This window comes from Mirounga angustirostris, unplaced genomic scaffold (genome assembly GCF_029215605.1).
Source record: "Mirounga angustirostris isolate CCGP_5_RB_7025 unplaced genomic scaffold, mMirAng1.0.hap1 SCAF_4, whole genome shotgun sequence".
Lineage (NCBI taxonomy): Eukaryota > Metazoa > Chordata > Mammalia > Carnivora > Phocidae > Mirounga > Mirounga angustirostris.
The window spans coordinates 61,783,738-61,804,849 of NW_026991712.1; the positions used below are offsets into that span (position 1 = coordinate 61,783,738).

At 40.4% G+C, this 21,112-nt stretch overlaps 1 protein-coding gene across 14 annotated transcripts in view; it reads left to right on the forward strand.

Moving 5' to 3' along the window:
• NCOA2 (nuclear receptor coactivator 2) overlaps positions 1-21,112 on the forward strand; it is a 290,419-nt gene that overhangs the window by 236,540 nt on the left and 32,767 nt on the right. For 13 of the 14 annotated variants that reach the window (XM_064588232.1, XM_064588229.1, XM_054512572.2 and 10 more), the window contains 5 exons: positions 3,840-3,987; positions 5,693-6,962; positions 14,499-14,709; positions 16,801-17,007; positions 19,907-20,107. In XM_064588232.1, the coding sequence (XP_064444302.1) occupies positions 3,840-3,987; positions 5,693-6,962; positions 14,499-14,709; positions 16,801-17,007; positions 19,907-20,107 (2,037 nt within the window). The remainder of the gene's footprint in view (positions 1-3,839; positions 3,988-5,692; positions 6,963-14,498; positions 14,710-16,800; positions 17,008-19,906; positions 20,108-21,112) is intronic. The other variant, XM_045896423.3, reaches the window with a different exon arrangement.

Here is a 21,112-nt window from a genome sequence, read left to right on the forward strand (position 1 = left end):
GGAGCTTTCTCTGAAACAGTGATCCTGAAGTTCACCTCAGGAAACTTGGATCTGTTGACTTTTTGTGTTCATATGTACTTGTGTCGTCTGGCCCAGAAAATGTCGCCATCTAAAGGAAAATTTAATAGAAACCTGTGGGGCAGAAGAATGAGATAAACAGGAGATAATTTCATAAAAACAGAAGAAAGGGAAGGGAAAGAGGTCATTTTCTCTGATCCTAAGGCTTCTGTATGTATAAGACTACATAATAAGGTGCCATTTAATATCAAAAGAAATCTCTGAATCATAAGGAAAATCTGGAAATAAGAATGAAATGAAATTTGCAAGAGCAGCTGAACTCCCAGTAGAGGTAACAATAGGGTCCCAAGCCCTCCTTCCAGATGATGACCCCTAAAGACTGTTTCTCGAAGGCCCGAAGAAATGAAGTGACTTGTCTGAGGTCACAGGACAGCTAGACTGACAGTTAATTAACAAGACAGCTAGAACCAAACCCAGAACTTCGAAGTCCTAGGTCAGTAGTAATAACACCCTTACAGAGCACCTGGTCTTTGTCCAGCATCTTCCTTCTCTACAGTATCTTGTTGATCCTCAACGCACCTGTGAGGTAGGTGTTAGGACTCGAGCTATAGATGAGGAGGCAGAAGCAGGTGAAATGACTGGCTTGTCAGCACTGGAGTTTAATCGGAGGCACATCCTGGCCGTCCCTCTGCTGTGCTTTGCACAGAATCACATTTCCTCAAGTGCGTTCTGGTTTTTTGTTATATTGGTGAGAACGAAGAAAAACTGCCTTCCTTAGCACTTATTAAGAACTAAGTGGGGGAGGCGCCTGGGTGGCTCAGTTGGTTAAGCGACTGCCTTCGGCTCAGGTCATGATCCTAGAGTCCTGGGATTGAGTCCTGCATCGGGCTCCCTGCTTAGCAGGGAGTCTGCTTCTCCCTTTGACCCTTACCCCTCTCATTTTCTCTCTCTCTCTCATTTTCTCTCTCTCAAAAATAAATAAAAAAAAAAAAAAAAAAAAAAGAACTAAGTGGGGGAGAGAGACACTTCTTCTCCTGGTCTTTTGGTCCTCCTCTCATACAGGACACTGTATGTCCTGGCAGGGTGCACCTGGTTAGGAGGCCTGGATTCTCCAGGGAGGGGCTGTGATGCCTGTGGGCCAGCAGAGTGTGCCCTGTGACTCGGTTTGGCAAATTGTCTGCATTTTGGCAGAAAAAAGTCCTAACTCCTCATTGAAAACAGAGGTTTAGCCTGTCATCTTCCATTTAATGTGCATCTATGACCTTAGCATTTTACCAGTAGTGTTTGTATGCATAAACTCTGTGCTTTAAGATTGCCTATGAAAAAGTACAAATCATAGTAGATGACCTCCCTCCCCATGCCCTTCTTTTTTTCTCATCTTATTCCTCTTTTTCATCTTATTTATCCTTCTTAGAAGTAAGTACATAATCCAGCAATTTGTTCCTTTCAGCATTTTTCTCTAAGTTGGAAAGAATAAGAGGAAGTTAAGAGTCTATATTTGGCAGAAATCAGTATTTAACTTACTATTTCACTAGATCTGGTTTAAAATTTAAAAAATAGTAACAATGGGGGTGCCTGGGGGACTCAGTTGGTTAAGCCTCCAACTCTTGATTTTGGCTCAGGTCATGATCCTCAGGGTCATGATATTGAGCCTGGAGCCCGACTCCGTGCTGTGCCGGACGTGGAGCCTGCTTAAGATTCTCTATCCCTCTCCCTCTGCCCCTCCCCACCTCTCTCCCTCTCTCTCAAATAAATCTTCCAAGAAAAAGAAATAGTAACAACAGGGGCGCCTAGGTGTCTCAGTTGATTAAGCATCTGACTCAGGTCATGATCTCAGGGTTGTGGAATCAAGCCAAACTCAGTGAGGAGTCTCTTCTCCCTCTCCCTGCCTTTCCCCCCGCTTGTGCCCTCTCTCTCGCTCAAATAAATAAAAATTCTTTTTAAAAACAATAAAATAAAAAATAGTAAGAATTAGAAATATGAATAAGAAATCACCGTGAGCAAACATGTTCAGTGTCCTTGAACCCTGAGTAGCAGTGCCCTACACTCAATTCTGTGGCTTCCTGATTCCTTACAAAAAAGGGTTTATAGAAATGTATCAGGCACTGTGGTAGGCTTAAACAGACCAGACCCACTGAAGGGAAACTACAAAATGTATGAAATACCCTGCATCCAAATGTGTGAAGTAGGTAAGATCAAAGATAACCAATCACATTGAGTAAAAAATCTAAAAGTTTGTGTTTAAATGGAAGAGCTTCCTAAATGAATTCAGGTGCATGCTTAAACATATCTAATTAAATGGAAATAGAAAATCTTAACTGATCACAGATGAAATTCCAAAATTGTAAGCTATTCAAATTGGGAATCCCATTATAAATACTGTATTCATTCTGCTTTATAGGAACCTACTCATTGTGCAAAGCAAGATACAGAGACGTACAGTAATTCATTTCCAGGACTGCCACTCCTGAGTAACTTCATGTAACAGTTGATGGCAGAAATACCTAAATACTGCATGTAACTGAAACTGCAGAGGGGGTTTCATAAGGGAAATTGCTCGAAGTGAACTTTTTTAAAGAAAAACCAGAATCCATGTTGTGTGTCAGTGACTCCCTCCCTCCCTCCCTCACTCACTTGTGGCAATTTTGTGGAATCATGAATGTGCTCGATCTGGCTATTCATGGGGCTAGCTATTCAATCCACAACATATATAGAGAGGATTATGTGATAAAAACATTGTAGTCTTCTTAAAGTGGTTTAAGAGGGTAACCAAATTATATGACTACTTTTTTTCTGAATCAAAATGTTCTTTTTAAAAAGAGTGTTCTTGGGCGCCTGGGTGGCTCAGTTGGTTAAGCGACTGCCTTCGGCTCAGGTCATGATCCTGGAGTCCCTGGATCGAGTCCCACATCGGGCTCCCTGCTCAGCAGGGAGTCTGCTTCTCCCTCTGGCCCTCCCCCCCTCATGTGCTCTCTCTCATTCTCTCTCTCAAATAAATAAATAAAATCTTAAAAAAAAAAGTGTTCTTTTTAAATAGGTGGTATTTGAAAGCTTTAAAATATAGTTGTTTTAAAAGATAAATCTGAAATTTTAAGAGAAATTATTTTAACCTAGTTGATTTGTTATATTTTCTTCTGTTGTCTTGAAAATGGAAACACCAGATTCTTTATCCAGAAATTAAACCAATTCCACTTTTATTGTTTCAGTTTTCTATTTAGCCTTTTTTCTCTTCTGAAAAGATTTTTCTGTTTATCTTTTACTTCCTGTTGTCCTATCCACAGAAATAACACTTCTTACACACTGAGAAACAGAATGGGTGATAGTATTATGAGATACTTCAAGATGAAAAGATGACTATTCAGAGAATATATTTAATGTCATAAATTTTACTGTAATATTTTTATTAGTTTAAAAGGAAGTTAAAGGCAAATTGTATACTTTAAAAGTATCATGTTTATGCATTGTATTGTTTTCTGATATTTTAAACAAATCTTTGTAAAACTAGTTCTGAGCCAACAAATGGTTTACACTCTTTCATCGTGGTACTGAAGATTTTAAAAAGAACATAGTTCGAGGGTCCAAGCCTTATTTAAACAAAACAAAACAATATATTGAATTTGTTAGTATTTTGAGTAAAAAATGAGCGTGCTTTTAAAATGTTAAAAAGTTTCAATATCATGAAATAGTACTTACAACTCTTGTTAACGTGCTGGTAGGAAAATGGCAAGATGAAGTTTATTACTATTAGTATGTCTTCTCCCGCCCCCACTCTCAGATTTTTTTTTCCTAAACGTGCATTCTCTTTCCCTGCTTGCCTACAGTGCTGAGACAAGGATTGGCGTTCAGTCAGATCTATCGTTTTTCCTTGTCCGACGGCACTCTTGTTGCTGCACAAACGAAGAGCAAACTCATCCGTTCTCAGACTACTAATGAACCTCAGCTTGTAATATCGTTACATATGCTTCACAGGTAATCCCCGTTCTAAGAAGTCATTTTCCCTTCCCCAAATCAGGAGGAAATGGTTCGAAAGCAATAGATCCCCCCCTAGAGCTTTTCAGCCTTGTGAGACATCTCTGTTCATCAGCCCCAGGCAGGTAGAATACAAAATTAAGTTGCTATGAACTTTTGGCCAACGGACAACTTACGATACCGGCAAAGTAGACTATACTCCGAATCTGTGCCTTACCACTAGTGAATTTTAAAACCCAGCTGGAAGGGCACGGGCTAGCGCTCACTTTGCTCCGACAGGACCGCCTGTCATACCGGAGAAGGGAAGTCGGTCCGTTCCCAGGGGTGACGCATGCGGTGCAGAAATAGTGAAGCCGCTAACAGGACTTCTGCTCCTGGGCGTGGAAATCTGAAACTTCCAAATATATTATACTTAGAGGGAGTATTTTAGGTTTTCCCCCCTCCTCGGGTTTAAATTAACTTCTGGATTTTGGCCTTTCGATTGAAAGCTAATAAACATTTCCATTAAAAAATGACAGTACAGAAAATTGAATGCTGATTTTAAAACAAATGTCATAAACTATACTGTTTTAGAGCACAAATTTAGGAAAATGATTATATTTCGAGTTATGTAAATATGTATGTATGTGCTATATAAAACTTTATGAGGTACTATCAGAAGATATATAAAGTTGCTCTGGTTAAAGAATCCTCTTTTCTTACATTTCTCCATTATATACTTTCTTATTTAGGAATAAAAAAAAATCAGGCATCCCTGTTTGCCAACTGTTAATAAATCTGACCTCAAACTGAAACAATTTGAAAGTGATTACAGATGTGCCAAATTTCACCCCCCTAAGTGAAAGCTGATGTTTGACAATTTGTGAAACCTGTTTTGTTTGGATTTGGGAACACATGTGGTAACTCACAAGTGACTGCCAAGGCTGTAAATTAAAGCTCATAGGGCTTGGAAAATCATTTAGCCTGGAAAACCTGCTTTTAGTCACCAGTAAGGGAGTGGATTGAAGTTGTCTGGGCGTTGGGGAATAAGATCACAGAGCAAGGTCACTCTGAAGTTCCGTCCCATGTTGTCTGTTTTGGAGGCTCTCGCTTTGACCTGCAAGGGGATCTGTTAGACAAGGTGATCTAGTTCTAAATACTTTTGATACCTTTACTGGCTCTAGAACTTGCGGAGTCTCTACTAGTTAGGGGCGAGTTCCCCCCTTTCCCCGCTGAGTTTGCTATCCGTCTTGAGCCTAGTAGACCTCAGAGCTCTCTGGGCTTACAGATGGGTCTCTTGTTAGGAATTGTGATCCGGCAAATAATTGAAGACAGCTCTGCTTGTTAGGGTCCTTCCTTTAAGATGGTACAAGTTCTCAGTTATTCATGATAATATACCATGTAATGAGAAAGATAGTATTATGTAATTGGAACCCCTCTAATGTCTTGTCTGGTAACTACAATTTCAGTCCAGTAGCAGTCACATTTAAAGACACCTCCTCTGTAAAACCGCAGACATCTTAATGAGTTGACTGAAAAACATCCCTCTTGGTCCAAAATTATGCGTGCTTAGTCTTGTCCATAATTGCAGATTGTTTCATCCAAGTATTATCTGTCCTTTAAATGTAGTCTGTTCTTTTAAAGAAAAGAGGCCACCTCATTTTTTTAAAATTAATAACAACTTGCTAAATGTGTTTCCTTTTATATTTCTTTCCTCATTGTACAGAGAGCAGAATGTGTGTGTCATGAATCCAGATCTGACGGGACAAGCGATGGGGAAGCCACTGAATCCACTTAGCTCTAGCAGCCCTGCCCATCAGGCCATGTGCAGTGGGAACCCAGGTCAGGACATGACCCTTGGTAGCAATATAAATTTTCCCATCAATGGCCCAAAGGAGCAAATGGGCATGCCCATGGGCAGGTTTGGTGGTTCCGGGGGAATGAACCATGTGTCAAGCATGCAAGCAACCACTCCTCAGGGTAGTAACTATGCACTCAAAATGAACAGTCCCTCCCAGAGCAGCCCTGGCATGAATCCAGGACAGCCCAACTCCATGCTTTCCCCGCGGCATCGCATGAGCCCCGGAGTGGCCGGCAGCCCTCGAATCCCACCCAGCCAGTTTTCGCCCGCAGGAAGCTTGCATTCCCCTGTGGGAGTTTGCAGCAGCACAGGAAATAGCCATAGCTACACCAACAGTTCCCTCAACGCACTTCAGGCCCTCAGCGAGGGGCACGGGGTCTCACTAGGGTCGTCGCTGGCTTCACCAGACCTGAAACTGGGCAATTTGCAAAACTCCCCCGTTAATATGAACCCTCCCCCACTCAGCAAGATGGGGAGCTTAGACTCCAAAGACTGTTTCGGGCTTTATGGGGAGCCGGCTGAAGGTACAACTGGTCAAGCAGAGAGCAGCTGCCGTCCCGGAGAGCAGAAGGAGACGGACGATTCCAGCATGCCCCAGGCTGTGAGCGGTGAGAGAGCTGATGCACAGAATCGGCTGCATGACAGCAAAGGACAGACCAAACTCCTGCAGCTGTTGACCACCAAATCGGACCAGATGGAGCCCTCGCCCTTACCCAGCTCCCTGTCGGACACAAACAAGGACTCCACAGCGAGCCTGCCTGGTCCTGGCTCGACGCATGGAACCTCGCTCAAGGAGAAGCATAAGATTTTGCACAGACTCTTGCAGGACAGCAGCTCCCCTGTGGACTTGGCTAAGTTAACAGCAGAAGCCACAGGCAAAGAGCTGAGCCAGGAGGCCAACAGCACGGCTCCCGGCTCAGAAGTGACTATTAAACAAGAGCCAGTGAGCCCCAAGAAGAAAGAGAATGCACTACTTCGCTACTTGCTAGATAAAGATGATACTAAAGATATTGGTTTACCAGAAATGACCCCCAAACTTGAGCGACTGGACAGTAAGACAGACCCTGCCAGTAACACAAAATTAATAGCTATGAAAACTGAGAAGGAGGAGATGAGCTTTGAGCCTAGTGAGCAGGTAAGTTGTGTAATGTGTTCTCTCAGGTATACTAATCCATATCCATCAAGGATTTTCACAGGGGCATTTGGAGGCCTCAGGTGAAGGGATAAAAATAAGCCTTCTCCTTTGTTGTTCTTACTTGGAGACAGAGTTAATTCTCACTGAAGCTCCCTGTTCCAAATACTCCTGTCTAGGAACAAGTGACACTTTCATCCACCAGGGGAAGGCTGACTTTTTTTTTTTTTTTCCTGGAAAGGGCCAAGTGGTGAGTATTTTAGGCTCTACGGACCAGTCTCTGCCACTGTGGTCCAAAAACGGCCATAGACACTATGCAGACAAATGAGAGCGCTGTGTTCTAATAAAACTTTACTGACAGCCACTGATATTTGGATTTTATACAGTTTTTGTGTGTCACAAAATGCTCTTCTTTTGATTTTTTTTTTCAATTATTAAAAAATGTAAATTCCTTCTTAGCTCGGGGCCATAGGAAAACAGGTGGTGGGCAGGATTTAGCCTACAGGCCAGCTGTAGTTTGCTGACCCTGTTAATAGAAGATGCCTAAATTGGAGATAATCACTTCCTTGAAACTGGCTTTGTCAGGACAGACTTCATTAAATTATTTCCCATTTACCTTTCTCTCTCTTTAAGATCAGAGTTTGGTTTTCAAACCTAATGAAGACCATCGCGCCCTCTATCATCAACCGAACCTTCTGGTTCATGTTAAAGAATTCTTTTCTTTTCTTTCTTTCTTTTTTTTTTGAGCGTTATTTCTGACATAATGGTTTGGCATAAGATGTTTCCTGGGGACTCAGTGACGGGCTGAGTTAATGATCCAAAACTTCACCCTGCATTATCAACTCCCTCTCTAATCCCTGGGAACAGGCCTGGACTTCAAATCTTTTAAGTCCACATTGGTTAACAAGTGAAGAAGCCGCATTGGCCTTTCTACTTAAAATGGTTCACTAATTTGTCTTGAAATTTGTTTTGCAAGTGGAGAGTTTATGTGTCACTGTCTTGGGGGACTAGGTGTGGATGGGGAGAGAAGAGAGCAGCACTCCCTTGCTATACTTGAACTCTGCTGAGTCAGCCGAGGTTGGCCCAGGGGCAGGGCTAGGATTGAAAGCAGGAATCAGGAAGCCTGATGCCAAACACACTCGCCCCATAGAGCTGGGCTCCATCCGCCCTTCTAAGCACTTACTTAGCTTCCTTCATTTCTTTCACTTTGATGTCTTGGCAGATGCTGTATTCCTATAAGAGAGAGATGATTTTTTTAAACCTCCATGCCCTTCACCAGGGAAACATCCTAATTCTATAATCATCTTTGATAATTAACCTTAGAACTTAGATGTTAGTGCAGGGTTCGACAATACAGCTATTCTGTAATGCTGTAAAATCAGTAAGTGGGGGAAACTCAGTTTCTTTCAGCAGAAAGTTAGTAGCAATACCTTGGATCAAGTGTAGGGTGAAACTGTATTGATGACTGTCAATGTTTTCATCTTTTGAGGTTTACTAGATTAGAATATACAGAGCAAGTGGCAGGCACAGATACTGTCACTCACGTCTCCCTAACACATGCTAGAGTGCAAGATGGTGACTCATGAGGGCCACCTTAGCTCAGTGGCTAAGTGGCTGGCCCCTCCCTCCATACACAGAATTTATTTCTATCCCAGGCCTGAGGCCCTAGGGACTTAGAGGGTCAGGGAAGGGGGACACTGTTTGGCATGTCTATATTTAGTGTGTGATGATGCTAACTTCAGACAAGAAACTGACCAAAAAAAAGAATTTTTTAAGTCCTTGAGTCACTTGCCGTTTCTGATTGTTGTTTAGGAGACACGTTTTTCTAATCAAAGTCATCTTACCTAGGGAACATCAGCACAAATCTGTGATTTTGGGACCAAAAAGCAGTGTGTACACACACACACAATTTTTTTTCTTAATGAAACCCAGTCCCTGGTCTCACCCTCCATTCACTCCCAGTTAAAAATAAAACTCTGCCAAAAAATACTGCTTCAGAGCAAACTTAACATTGAAAACATTGCAACTTGAAAAGTTACCACAGGAAGTATGCATTACCTAAATTTAGATCAAAGTTAGAGTGACTTACTTTAAGGAAAAAACAGTGATTCTTTTGCCTCCTGCTTGCCTTCACTATTCCCAAAACAGATTAATTGTATCTCCTTTTAACTGCTCTACCGGTTTGTTAAAGTTTTTTTCTTTCATTTCAGAGGAATACAAGTTTTTTATTTAATAAGATAAACTGTTAGGGAGCCTGAATTATGCACTCAACGGGCTTGTTATTTTGACTCAGAAAAGAGCCATTAACCAAGTGTGTGTTTAACTTACCTACAACTTACTAAGGACAGGAAGTACTTCGATGGTGCTATTATACCTAAAATAGCATTCTTTACTGGGTAGAGTATTTAAACAACAGTTGTTTCTACGGCATTTCGTCACCAACAGGAAGCAGCGACTGAAAAATTTCCAATATGTTTACAGACTTTCAAGTTACATACTTACTTACCCAGTGGAGCATGTTGATAGTCTTAGGTTCTTTCTAACGCTACTGGGCCAGTTATAATGACGGCTTAGAGCTAGTCTAAAAGGAACATCTTGCTATTTACCTCCACCAGAAAGGCAAACCATATTTTAAACTGGCAATGTCCTGAAAATTTCCCACCAAATGTGATAGAATTGTATTACCATCTTCTAACAATTTTACCTTTTTTTTTTTTTTAAAGATTTTATTTATTTATATGAGAGAGAGAGCAAGCACATGAGAGGGGGGAGGGTCAGAAGCAGACTCCCCGCCGAGCAGGGAGCCCGATGCGGGACTCGATCCAGGGACTCCAGGATCATGACCTGAGCCGAAGGCAGTCGCTTAACCAACTGAGCCACCCAGGCGCCCTACCTTTTTTTTTTTTTAACAATTTTATGTTAGGCAAATGTGGTAAAATTACACTTTTTATTTAAATTTCTGAAAAAATGTTTTGTAACTTATTAAGACACTTATGTTATTAAAATGCCTGTGCTCTTTATATTTCCTTCAGAGAACAAGTTGATTTGACACATGAAAAATTCATAAAACCAGAAAAATGAAAAATTAAAGAAATCAAGTCCAATTTTCATTTTGTAGAACTTTTATAAAAATCTTTCTGACTCATTTTCTGCCCGAAATAGTTTAAACTAACTATTCAAATTGATGTGGCTAATTTGAGCATTCGAATAGATGCCTAAGCAAAACTTTGAAGAATCTTGGCAAAGCATTTTAAAGGAAGGCATTAATCTTTTTGTCTTGTGAAGAAATGCCTAACAAAGTAGACATGGACTGGGGCGCCTGGGTGGCTCATTAGTTAAGCGTCTGCCTTCGGCTCAGGCACTGATCCCAGGGTCGTCCTGGGATCGAGCCGCGCATCGGGCTCCCTGCTCAGCGGGAAGCCTACTTCTCCCTCTCCCACTCCCCTGGCTTGTGTTCCTGCTCTCACTATCTCTCTCTCTGTCAAATAAATAAATAAAATCTTAAAAAAAAAAAAAAAAAGTAGACATGGACTAGGAGAACTTTTGGTGAGAATTAAAGCTTAAAAAAATTTAGGGGGGAAGGGGATATTTGATCAGAAACTTAATGTGATCAAATCTATCCCTTCCAAAACTTACGTAACTACAGAAAAAAATGCCATAATCATCAGATTTTATTGCCAAACAGCTGAAGGGGTTATAGTAGACATTCTGAATTTTACGTCTTTGATGAAGAACATTTAAAGTATGCTTAAGACAATTAGAGGAATGTTAAATGTGTACTCCAAAAATTAACAAGAAATAAGCACAAGCAAAACAATATTATCTCCAGTGGGGAAAATTATATAATGTATTCTTCTGATGGCAAACTGAATGAATTCGAATAATGTCCATAGTTATGGGGATCCAAAGAACCAATTTCTTTTGACTATGAAACCAAGAAGTTCCTACATGGCTTTCTTAAGACAAAAAAGTGTTCAGTTTTTTTTGTTTTTTTTTTTTTATTTAAAGATTTTATTTATTTGAGAGAGAGAGAGAAAGCAGGAGCGGGGGGGTTGGGGGGAGGGTCAGAGGGAGGAACAGACTCCCCGCTGGGCAGGGAGCCCGATGCGGGATCAATCCCAGGACCCTGGGATCATGACCTGAGCCGAAGGCAGACACTTAGTGACTGAGCCACCCAGGCCCCCCCAAAAAGTGTTTAGTTAATTGTCAGAACTAGACTGATCCACAGTTGAATTTGGTTGGCTCTTAAAATGGCAGAGATTAAAACTTGAAAATGAGTTTTTAATACATGCTTTTTAGAAATAAAAATCAACCAAGGAAAATACTGGATTTTAAATTTTCTAATTATTCGAAATTAAAAAACCAATAAATTGATTTAAACCATCCAAATAACACATGCACACACATATATATTAGATTTTATTTGAGAGAGAGAGCACAAGCGGGAGGGGAAGGAGCAGAGGGAGAAGGACAAGCAGACTCCCTGCTGAGCGGGGAGCCAGACGCGGGGCTCGATCCCAGGACTCTGGGATCATGACCTGAGCTGAATGCGGACACTTAACCTACTGAGCCACCCAGGCGACCCAGCCATCCAAATATATTTTAACATTTTATACGTATAATGTTAGACTTATTTTCAACTCATTATATTAGACACAAGAGTAGATTACATAGGAAGAATCATGAATTTTGTCGTTAGAACTCTTTGAAACTATGATGATAGTTATTTTTCTGTTTGATGGACGTGGTTTAAAGTATAATTTTATTTGGGTGAAAAGAATAAAGGTAAAGGAAAGATAGGAGTCTAGACATAGGCTGTTGTTAATCTACACTGTAAAAACTTTCTTCTACACATATCTGGGATTGGGGGCAAGTATAAGAGCATCCACTGAGGATAATAATATACTTTATATTTATTACTGTTTATATGAACCTATTTATTTTTGGCTGTTTCTCATCCAAGGCAATCTGCAAAGCTTTCTCAAGAAGCAACTTACTACTTTACTTATTCACCCTTCCTTCCTCCTCCCTCACCCCCTACTCTTCCCACCACCACCCCCACACACACACAATGAGCTTCAAGGACCACTTTTTAAAATACTCTAGGGGCGCCTGGGTGGCTCAGTTGTTGGGCGTCTGCCTTCGGCTCAGGTCATGATCCCAGGGTCCTGGGATCGAGCCCCGCATCGGGCTCTCTGCTCAGTGGGAAGCCTGCTTCTCCCTCTCCCACTCCCCCTGCTTGTGTTCCCTCTCTGGCTGTGTCTCTCTCTGTCAAATAAATAAAATCTTTTAAATAAATAAATAAATAAAATACTCTACACAAGGCAGCAGCATAGTAGGGAAACCTGGTTTCATAGGACAGCAATAAACTTCAGTTTATTAGAGAACCTCTTTCTTATCTCTATAGTTATTTTAATGACACAGTTACAAGGATATTTATCACACATTTGTATGAAATATTTTTCTGAGAAAATAATGGAAATTACAGGAATTTCTATGAGAAATTTAGTTGATCCTGGGAAATTTTCTTAAATCACAGGTTAATATGGTTAAAGGAATTCATCCAATTGACTGAGTGTCCATGACTGTGTTCCAGGAACTGTCCTTGGAGGACAATAAATGTTCATACTGATGTTTATCCTTTTGTATTCAACAAAACATGATAAAGATAGACTTACAATGGAGTCACTTTACATGTACATTTAACTTACACAAAATCATCTATACACGTTCAGAAGAAAGGAAGGGGCAGCTACGAAGTGGTTAAGTAGTGTGAGCAGTTCCGCCCACCATTTTACCCCATAAGTATGTACCCTAGCAGAATGATCATGAGATGGATGACAAGAGATTACTGGGTGTGGGTTCTCCTATGGCTCTAACAGTGTGAACATGTAGCTACATGTTTTTTAAATGCAGCACAGCCCCTGCACACATTACACACTACGTCATTTAGGACTCAGCAACAAAACAGCAGTGTGCTTCCTCTCCGGAGGAGAACCTGACTGTGTTGCCCTTGGAGGGGACGTAGGTGTGCAGTGAGGTGTCTCCCCAAGGATCATTTGTGTCTGTCTATACTTTAGGATGCTAACTTTGGAAGCCTTACCTAAGATATATCTTTCCAATATTTGATGCCTCCGTCTTTTGTTAGAAATGCGTGGCTAAACTAAACTAGAAAATGGTCTTGTAATTGCCCCAACAACACACTGGGAATTTCCTAGAAAGTTGATCTCCAGGTTATTACTAAGCTAGTTGACTCTGAAGAAGGAATGAAATAAAATGTCACTTCAGTTTATCTTTCCCAACTTGAGAAATATGTCCAGTAAGACTTCCCATACAGATACTACATATGCCATAAATTGCAAAAACCTTAGTAAATCCAACCTCTGCCTGGGGAATAGGAGTTGTATATAGAATAAAACTGTGAGCCATTTTGCTCCAAGTATTACCTCCTATCGGATGTAAACAATTTCATTTGAATGCCCTGTGTCAATAAAATGTCTAGTCATGGTCAAGGATTCAGAGTCCATCCAGTGACTTTGAGGGAATTACCTAGCTTCTGTGTTTCCACCTACACATCCAAGAGATCATTCTTACCACTTTCTTCATTAGAAACTACTGCTGACATTTAACTTCTCCATTTTCTTGTGTGGTTAGCACTGCCTGATAGGTTCTACTTAAAAGAATATAAAATAAGTTGAGCTTTCTGGAAGAAAAGTAGTAGGTGTGAGATAGTGGTGATATTCACCTTACTATTTTGATGTTGGTAATTGAAATGAAATGACTTCAGTAGAAGGAAAAGCCCTAAGAAACACTGTTCTGCCTTCTGTGAAGTCAGGTTAATAGATGCTGTGTATGGGACACCATGTTTTTATCCTGCTTCCCTACATTTTGTCACCTAAGCTGGTGACTGACTGAGAAAGCCAGTGTCATTTGAAACTGAAAGTGCAAGCAGGAAAAAAAACACCAGTCAAATCGAAAAGGCAGTGCTTAACTATTCATGGTGACTTTGAGCTTATTTTGCGCTTATTTTGCGTTTTACCCCCTGCTCTTAAAAAAAGAAATCCTGGAAGGAAATGACCACCTACAAAACACTGATGTAGTGTAAATTTGGATCATATTTTTTTTTTTGAACCAGTTTTTTGTTGTTGTTATTTCTTAGAGTTAACCACAAAACCTAGACCTGGACCATAAGTCCTAGTACACTCAGAGTTAATTAGAAATATACATACTCATGACTGATTGAATTATTAGCATACATAAAGGGGAATTTATACATTGCCAATGAATCAGCACTGGAAGAGAGCTCTTTTTCTAGATGAGGAAATAGAGGACGAAGGGATTAAGTTATTTGGCCTTTGTCAGTTTAAATTTTTAAAAGCTGATCAATTCCCTTGTTAGGCCCGAGGTCTGCGTGTGTGTCTGCATCCTTTGTGTGGTTGTGCTGGTGCCTCGTGCCTGTTGGGTCTGTAACTGCAGATGGGGCTGTGGGGCCCACTCTCAGGGTGGGACTGGATAAACTCTTGTGTTTGTTAACTGCAGCCTGGCAGTGAGCTGGACAACTTGGAGGAGATTTTGGATGATTTGCAGAATAGTCAATTACCACAGCTTTTCCCAGACACGCGGCCAGGCGCCCCTGCTGGATCAGTTGACAAGCAAGCCATCATCAATGACCTCATGCAACTCACAGCTGAAAACAGTCCTGTTACACCTGTTGGAGCCCAGAAAACAGCATTGCGAATTTCACAGAGCAGTGAGTATGAGATATTGATGGTTATGCCAAGAAATTCCCATATAATCACCATTAGAAACAGTGATTATTAAAATCTGATACAAACAGCTTAGTCACTTCAAGGTTTTTGTGATCAAATAGCGCCATCTACTGTCTTGGTTCTTCAAAACACCATTCAAAATGGACTCTTGAACATGGCTTTCCAGCATTCTCTGGGGGTTAATTTAATCAATTTGCAGTGAGACTGACCTACATAGATAAAGTTCTTTGGATGGTTGTCATGTTTCCCTTTATTTTTGCTACTGCCTTCAGAAATGGGGTTTAAAATAGACTTTATGTGTTTGAGTATATAAGTGGATACTTTAAATATAGAAAATTATAAAGTTAGGCTGACTTTTTAGGAATAAAATGCTATTAAAAATTCTTAATATTTAATCATAATACGTGAACAGGCTACACACATTAAAAATAGCCTATCTCTTAGGAATAATCTTTTAATTATCAGTTTGAATGGAACTTTATCATACTTGTTTTCTAAGTACACTTTTAACTAATTTGGTATAAAGCTGGAAGACCTTAGACTATTTTAGAAAATACATTTTTTCTATCATTTATTCTTTTTATTTTAGATTTTTTTAAGCTTAAGACGAATTCTTTCTTCACCAGGATCACTTAGTTTACAAACTCAGTTACCTGAAGTAGTCCAACAGTTTTGAATGGAAGAAAATACTTCTCCTGTACAGAGACATAATTTATGGAACGATAGATGACGTCCTTAGCGTTAACTTGATGAACAGAATGATTTTTCCCTCGTCAAGTACAGTCTCATTCTGTGCTTAGCATTTGTTCTCAAACTGGAAATGGCAATCATCAACCAAATCACAAAATATCTTTAATTACTAGATCTTTTCTCAAGTGATTCTTGATTATTCTGAAATGGGTAAAACCAAATAGTTTGTGTTTGTCATCATCTCTCAAACCTTCGTGTTTCCCGAGGAATGGAAGGTACTTCCGGACCATGGGCGATCACAAAGTCAAAGAGTCAGGGAGTGAGTAAGAAGCACACTAGAGAAGTTTATGCTCATTAACCGGAGGCATTAATGAAGGGTGGCATGGGGACTCATGCTTTCTCCTCTATTTGTACCTCCTGATGGTGGTCAGATTGTTGAGTGCCAACCAGAGAGCTAAACCTGAGGGAATCATGATTAAGCATGCACCATTCCCATTCCGAGCCCTAATTCTTCTAAATGTTTTATTTCTGTTATTAATTGTTAAGAACTTACTTATTCTGAATGTTCTGTTTCATACTATGCTTATGTAAGTCGGTGAAAACAAAATACTTGATACTATTTCATAAAGGAGCTCTATAAACTGTCCTTTATAGTATCTGTATACTTTTAAATTTAAAAATGTGCTCATCGAATTATTGGTTGTCTGTGTGATGGTACAGTGCAGTGCGCACCCCACCATGGATTCTGTCAGTCCACCATCGAGAATCCTTTCAAATCTGAATGTGTCCGGCATTTAAAGAAGCTGTATTTAGAAGATTAAACAGGGCCCTAAATCTTTAGTACTGACTTTCGGGGGCAGAGTTCACACTTAAAAAATTTTAACTTCCAAGGCAAATGGATACTTCTAACCTAATTCTACTCCTAGGAAAGTCCAGTTAAGAAATTCTATGTCCAGACCACGTGTGTCTAGGTTTGGGGCTCTATACAGGAGAGGTTCGTAGCTTCATAGCTGTGACAAAGCAGGACTCCTAAATTCCGATAATGGCACGTATGGACAAGACCATACGAGTGTTTTACTTAGCAAATATGATTAAATGTTAGAAATTAGTGTTGGGGAGGAAACTATATGGTAAAAGACACGGGGGTTTTTTTCCTCTCTTTTTGCAAGATTGTTAAGAGTTAAATAAGAGACCTGTTGATTAAATTTTGGTTTGTTTTTGTTTTTTTTTGTCTGTGAGTTTGTCTTTTACGTAGGCAGTTGGTCCCTGATGTGCATATCTTCGATATTTTACAGACAGCATTTTCCCTGAACACTGCTTCTGTTGCTATTCTTTTCCATTATCCTATATTAACCTTCAATTTTCATTTGTTTTCTCCTTAGCTTTTAATAACCCACGACCAGGGCAACTGGGCAGGTTATTGCCAAACCAGAATTTACCACTTGACATCACATTGCAAAGCCCAACTGGTGCTGGACCTTTCCCACCAATCAGAAACAGTAGTCCCTACTCAGTGATACCTCAGCCAGGAATGATGGGTAATCAAGGGATGATAGGAAACCAAGGAAATTTAGGGAACAGTAGCACAGGTAAGGGCTCAAATGCACTGTTACTTTATTGGTGGGTTATTTAACTTAATGATGTATTCATCCACATCAGACTAGTAGAATTTTTCAAATGAATGTTTTTTAATGTTAGAAACTAATACTGGAAGGTAAGAAAATTCTACAAACTTTGACTGGAGAGTGGCATGTGAAGCATTGGGAAACATTCCAGTAAGCTGACCATTTTATTCTGTGCTCATTACTTTTACGGGATTTCTAATTATTAATCCTATAGCATAGGCTTATGTCTTCTCTTGCAGTTTACTGTTCTAGACATTGTAGTGTTACGTGTAAAATGATTTGGTGGTTGCTGGCATCTCCTGTAATCTGCTGATAATCCCAAAACCTCCTATTAATTGATGATTTGTTTTTGGAGAATTTCAGAATGAAAGTTTAAAATTCAGCCAACATTTCATACTTATAAATGATACAGTTCTTCAGAAAAATGTTAATTAAAAATAAAGAACTTTACATGGTAATAGGCTTGGTCTAAGAGTCCCGGGTCCAGGGCCCCCTTTTTGAAGATGTATGACTTTGCCTGTGATCTGGTTTGGACCTTGACTTGCTGTGACTTCAGGTATCTGCCAAGTTGCCCCTGCACATTTGCTAAGTGGTACTCAGTGTCATCACAGCTACCGCGTTCCCGCACTTCCAGCTAATTAAGGCTAGAAATCGTCTGAGCAGCAGTGATTGCTGTTACCACCACGTCCTGTACCCTATAATATCTATTTATCACAGACCTAGTAGCAGGATGCTGAGTTTCCTAATGAACTGCTCACAATTTACAGCCTTCTTCCTTTGACAAAATGAAATACTCAGGAAAAAGGCATTGAAAGAAATAGATATTATGAAAAGAATTTATATTTGTTCTTGTTTTTTTCTTTCCTTTTTTTTTTTTTTTAGCTTAGTCTTGAATCTCTATGCACATTGCCATTTTAGACAGCTGGCTGAAAATGAGAATTCAGTTTAAGGGGAAAAGTTGGATTTATTTATTTTCGGGTATTGATGAGCAAGCAATTCGTGGGGAAGCGTGTACCATGCTGTATTAAAATCGTTGATTCCTTCAACAAATATTTATTGGGCATAGCCTACCATATGTGCCAGGCACTCACTACTTCACTACTTTATGTATTCACAGAAATAAGGGCCATATTAATTTTATAATTTAAGATAAAGTATTGATTTATATAAATAAAATACTGCTTTCTGCAGCATTCTATAACAGAATAGGAGCCCCAGTGACTTATTAAAAGTGCCTCCTTATTAGGAGAACACAAGAAGTTCTGAGTTCTTGGAGAGGTCTTGGAGGGAGGAATTTAGGGTATACCTGTTTTCAAATCTGGGCAGCCTGGAGATCACTGGTGTCCAGACTCTAAAGATCATACAGTGCCTGTGCTTTGTTTCAAGAAAGAAAAAGAAAAAGCCTGAAAGAGATTGAGACCCCAGTTATTATAATTGCAGGAATGTTGTTGAATTGTGGGTCATTTTTCCTTCTGCTTTCTGGACTTGCCGTAATCTTGTTATATTATTTAGAGACCAGGTTTTTGGAAAAATAAAATGCCTTTCTCCCATAATACATTTGTGTAATTCAAATTTAATCTTCAAATGGTTTTTAAAATATATATTACTATAATATTGTTCTGACTTCTTCAGTCAAATTAATTATCCTTTATTCCTTATCATCCTAACGTAGCACATTCTCATTTCACAAGTGAAAAGCCACCCGCAATACATGTTCTCTCCGTTTCTTAAATATACTCTATTTTTAGTTATCGTAATTAAAGTAAATGAAAGCAAGCCATCTATTTGAAAACAGAACTTTTATTTTTTTTAAGATTTTACTTATTAGAGAGAGCATGAGTGGTGGTGGGGAGCGGCAGAGGGAGAAGCAGACTCCCCAGTGAGCAAGGACCCAACGTGGGACTTGATCCCAGGACCCCAAGATCATGACCTGAGCCAAAAGGAGATGTTCAACCGACCGAACCACCCAGGCGCCCCATAATGAAAGCAAAACTTTTATATATCCATCATTAAACATTTCGAAATGCGGGGTTCTCGCTTGGATTTTTTTCCCCTTTAGAATATCAAGTCTTAGCCAATATTTGGCCATTGTCAGCATCCTGAGGGGCCAGGCCAGAGAGAGCGAACACTTGGTCCTGCTTGGAGTATTGTGCTCTTATTGTTAAGTGTGGCCAAATAACTGATAATATCTCAAGTATAAAAAGATTTTACCAATCTGCCCTAACCCATTTTGATCTATATGATCAGGAATGTGGTGGTCCAGGTATATTGAAGTACACTATGAGGAGGAGTTCCCTTGCCTTGGATATAAAAAACTGTGGTGGAAAGATCCTGTAATTTCTTCATGTTTTAGAGGTTACCAAAGAAGCTTAACAAATTATAGTAGTCTGAAAGGGAGCTGAGGGTTTAAAAATGTGACATCAGCTTCATGGGATATTCTGTGATTTGGATTTATAACCAGAGTATTGACTATCAGTTTAAACCTTGTTTCTCTTAGCCTCACCTCCCTTTTGGAAAGGAAAGCATTAACGTGTAGATCAGCTAATGTGATTCACTTCCTGAGGAAGGAAGTTGGGGTTATCCACACACCACAGCACCTGCTTCTAAGTACATGTGGGAACAATTTTAACAGCTTTTCCGAACTATGAAGAGTGGCAAGTCTGTGCTTTGAGCACCTGTAGAAATTGCCAACTCTTGTTTCTTAGCCAGGGGTCTGCTTCTGTCCCAATGAGGGCGTTACCTATCGGGCCAACTGTGTATTACAGAATGATTGTCTTCTACAGAGTGAGATCATCTGGTGTTCATCCGTGCCGACTATGTTTTCAGTTGCCCCATGTCTCCGTTTCCTCTGGCTTGTCTGCAGGAATGGTGGGTGGTAATGCTTCCCGGCCCACGATGCCATCTGGGGAGTGGGCACCACAGAGTCCTGCCGTGAGAGTCACCTGTGCTGCTCCCACCAGCGCTGTGAGCCGGCCAGTCCAAGGAGGCATGATTCGGAACCCCATGAGACCCAGCAGCCAGCCTGGCCAAAGACAGATGCTTCCGTCTCAGGTCATGAATCTAGGTAAGGTAGTTCTAGTGCTCTTTTTTTTAAGATTTTATTTATTTATTTATCTGACAGAGAGAGAGAGAGAGAGCACGCGAGCACAAGCGGGGGCAGGGGCAGAGGAAGAAAGAGAAGCAGACCCCCCGCCGAGCAGGGAGCCCGACGTGGGACTCAGTCCCAGGACGCCAGGATCATGACCTGAGCCGAAGGCGGCAGAACCACCCAGGCGCCCCTCTAGCGCTCTTTACTTTTAATCTCCATGCTTTCTTAGAAGACAGTAACAGTTCCAAAAGTTCTTTCAAGATACGCTCCTCATTTGCAGTTTAGGTGATGCCCCTCATGGCAAGCTATCATAAGGGAGATTTTGCTAGAACTCTATAGAATCATAGAATCTGAAAAGCGGGCGCCTGGGTGGCTCAGTTGGTTAAGCGACTGCCTTCGGCTCAGGTCATGATCCTGGAGTCCCTGGATCGAGTCCCGCATCGGGCTCCCTGCTCGGCAGGGAGTCTGCTTCTCCCTCTGACCCTCCCCCCTCTCATGCTCTCTCTATCTCATTCTCTCTCTCAAATAAATAAATAAAATCCTTAAAAAAAAAAAAAAAGAATCTGAAAAGCTTTCTAGTTACATTAAAGAACCAACTACTTTGTGGTGTTTTATTTTTATTAGATTATCTAATTTCAACCTTTGGGGGGAGTGAATTGGAGTGTCACACTATAAATGTTATACATATGATATTTTTTAAAAACATTTCAATGTTACAGCAGTGGTTCCTAACTCTGGGTGATCATCAGAATCATCTCAGGACATTAAGACGCAGATTCTTGCGCCACCATCCTAGACTATTAAACCAGACTTTCCAGGGTCCTCACTGAAGGTACAAGGTCGTCTTAGAACATCTCACAAAATGTGAGGATCGCTAAAATTCTATTTGGATACAGTTCACATGTTATTAAAATTAATGGTCTGATACATTATACAACACCGTTTGTATGAAGTGCCCAGAACAGACAAATCTGTAGAGAA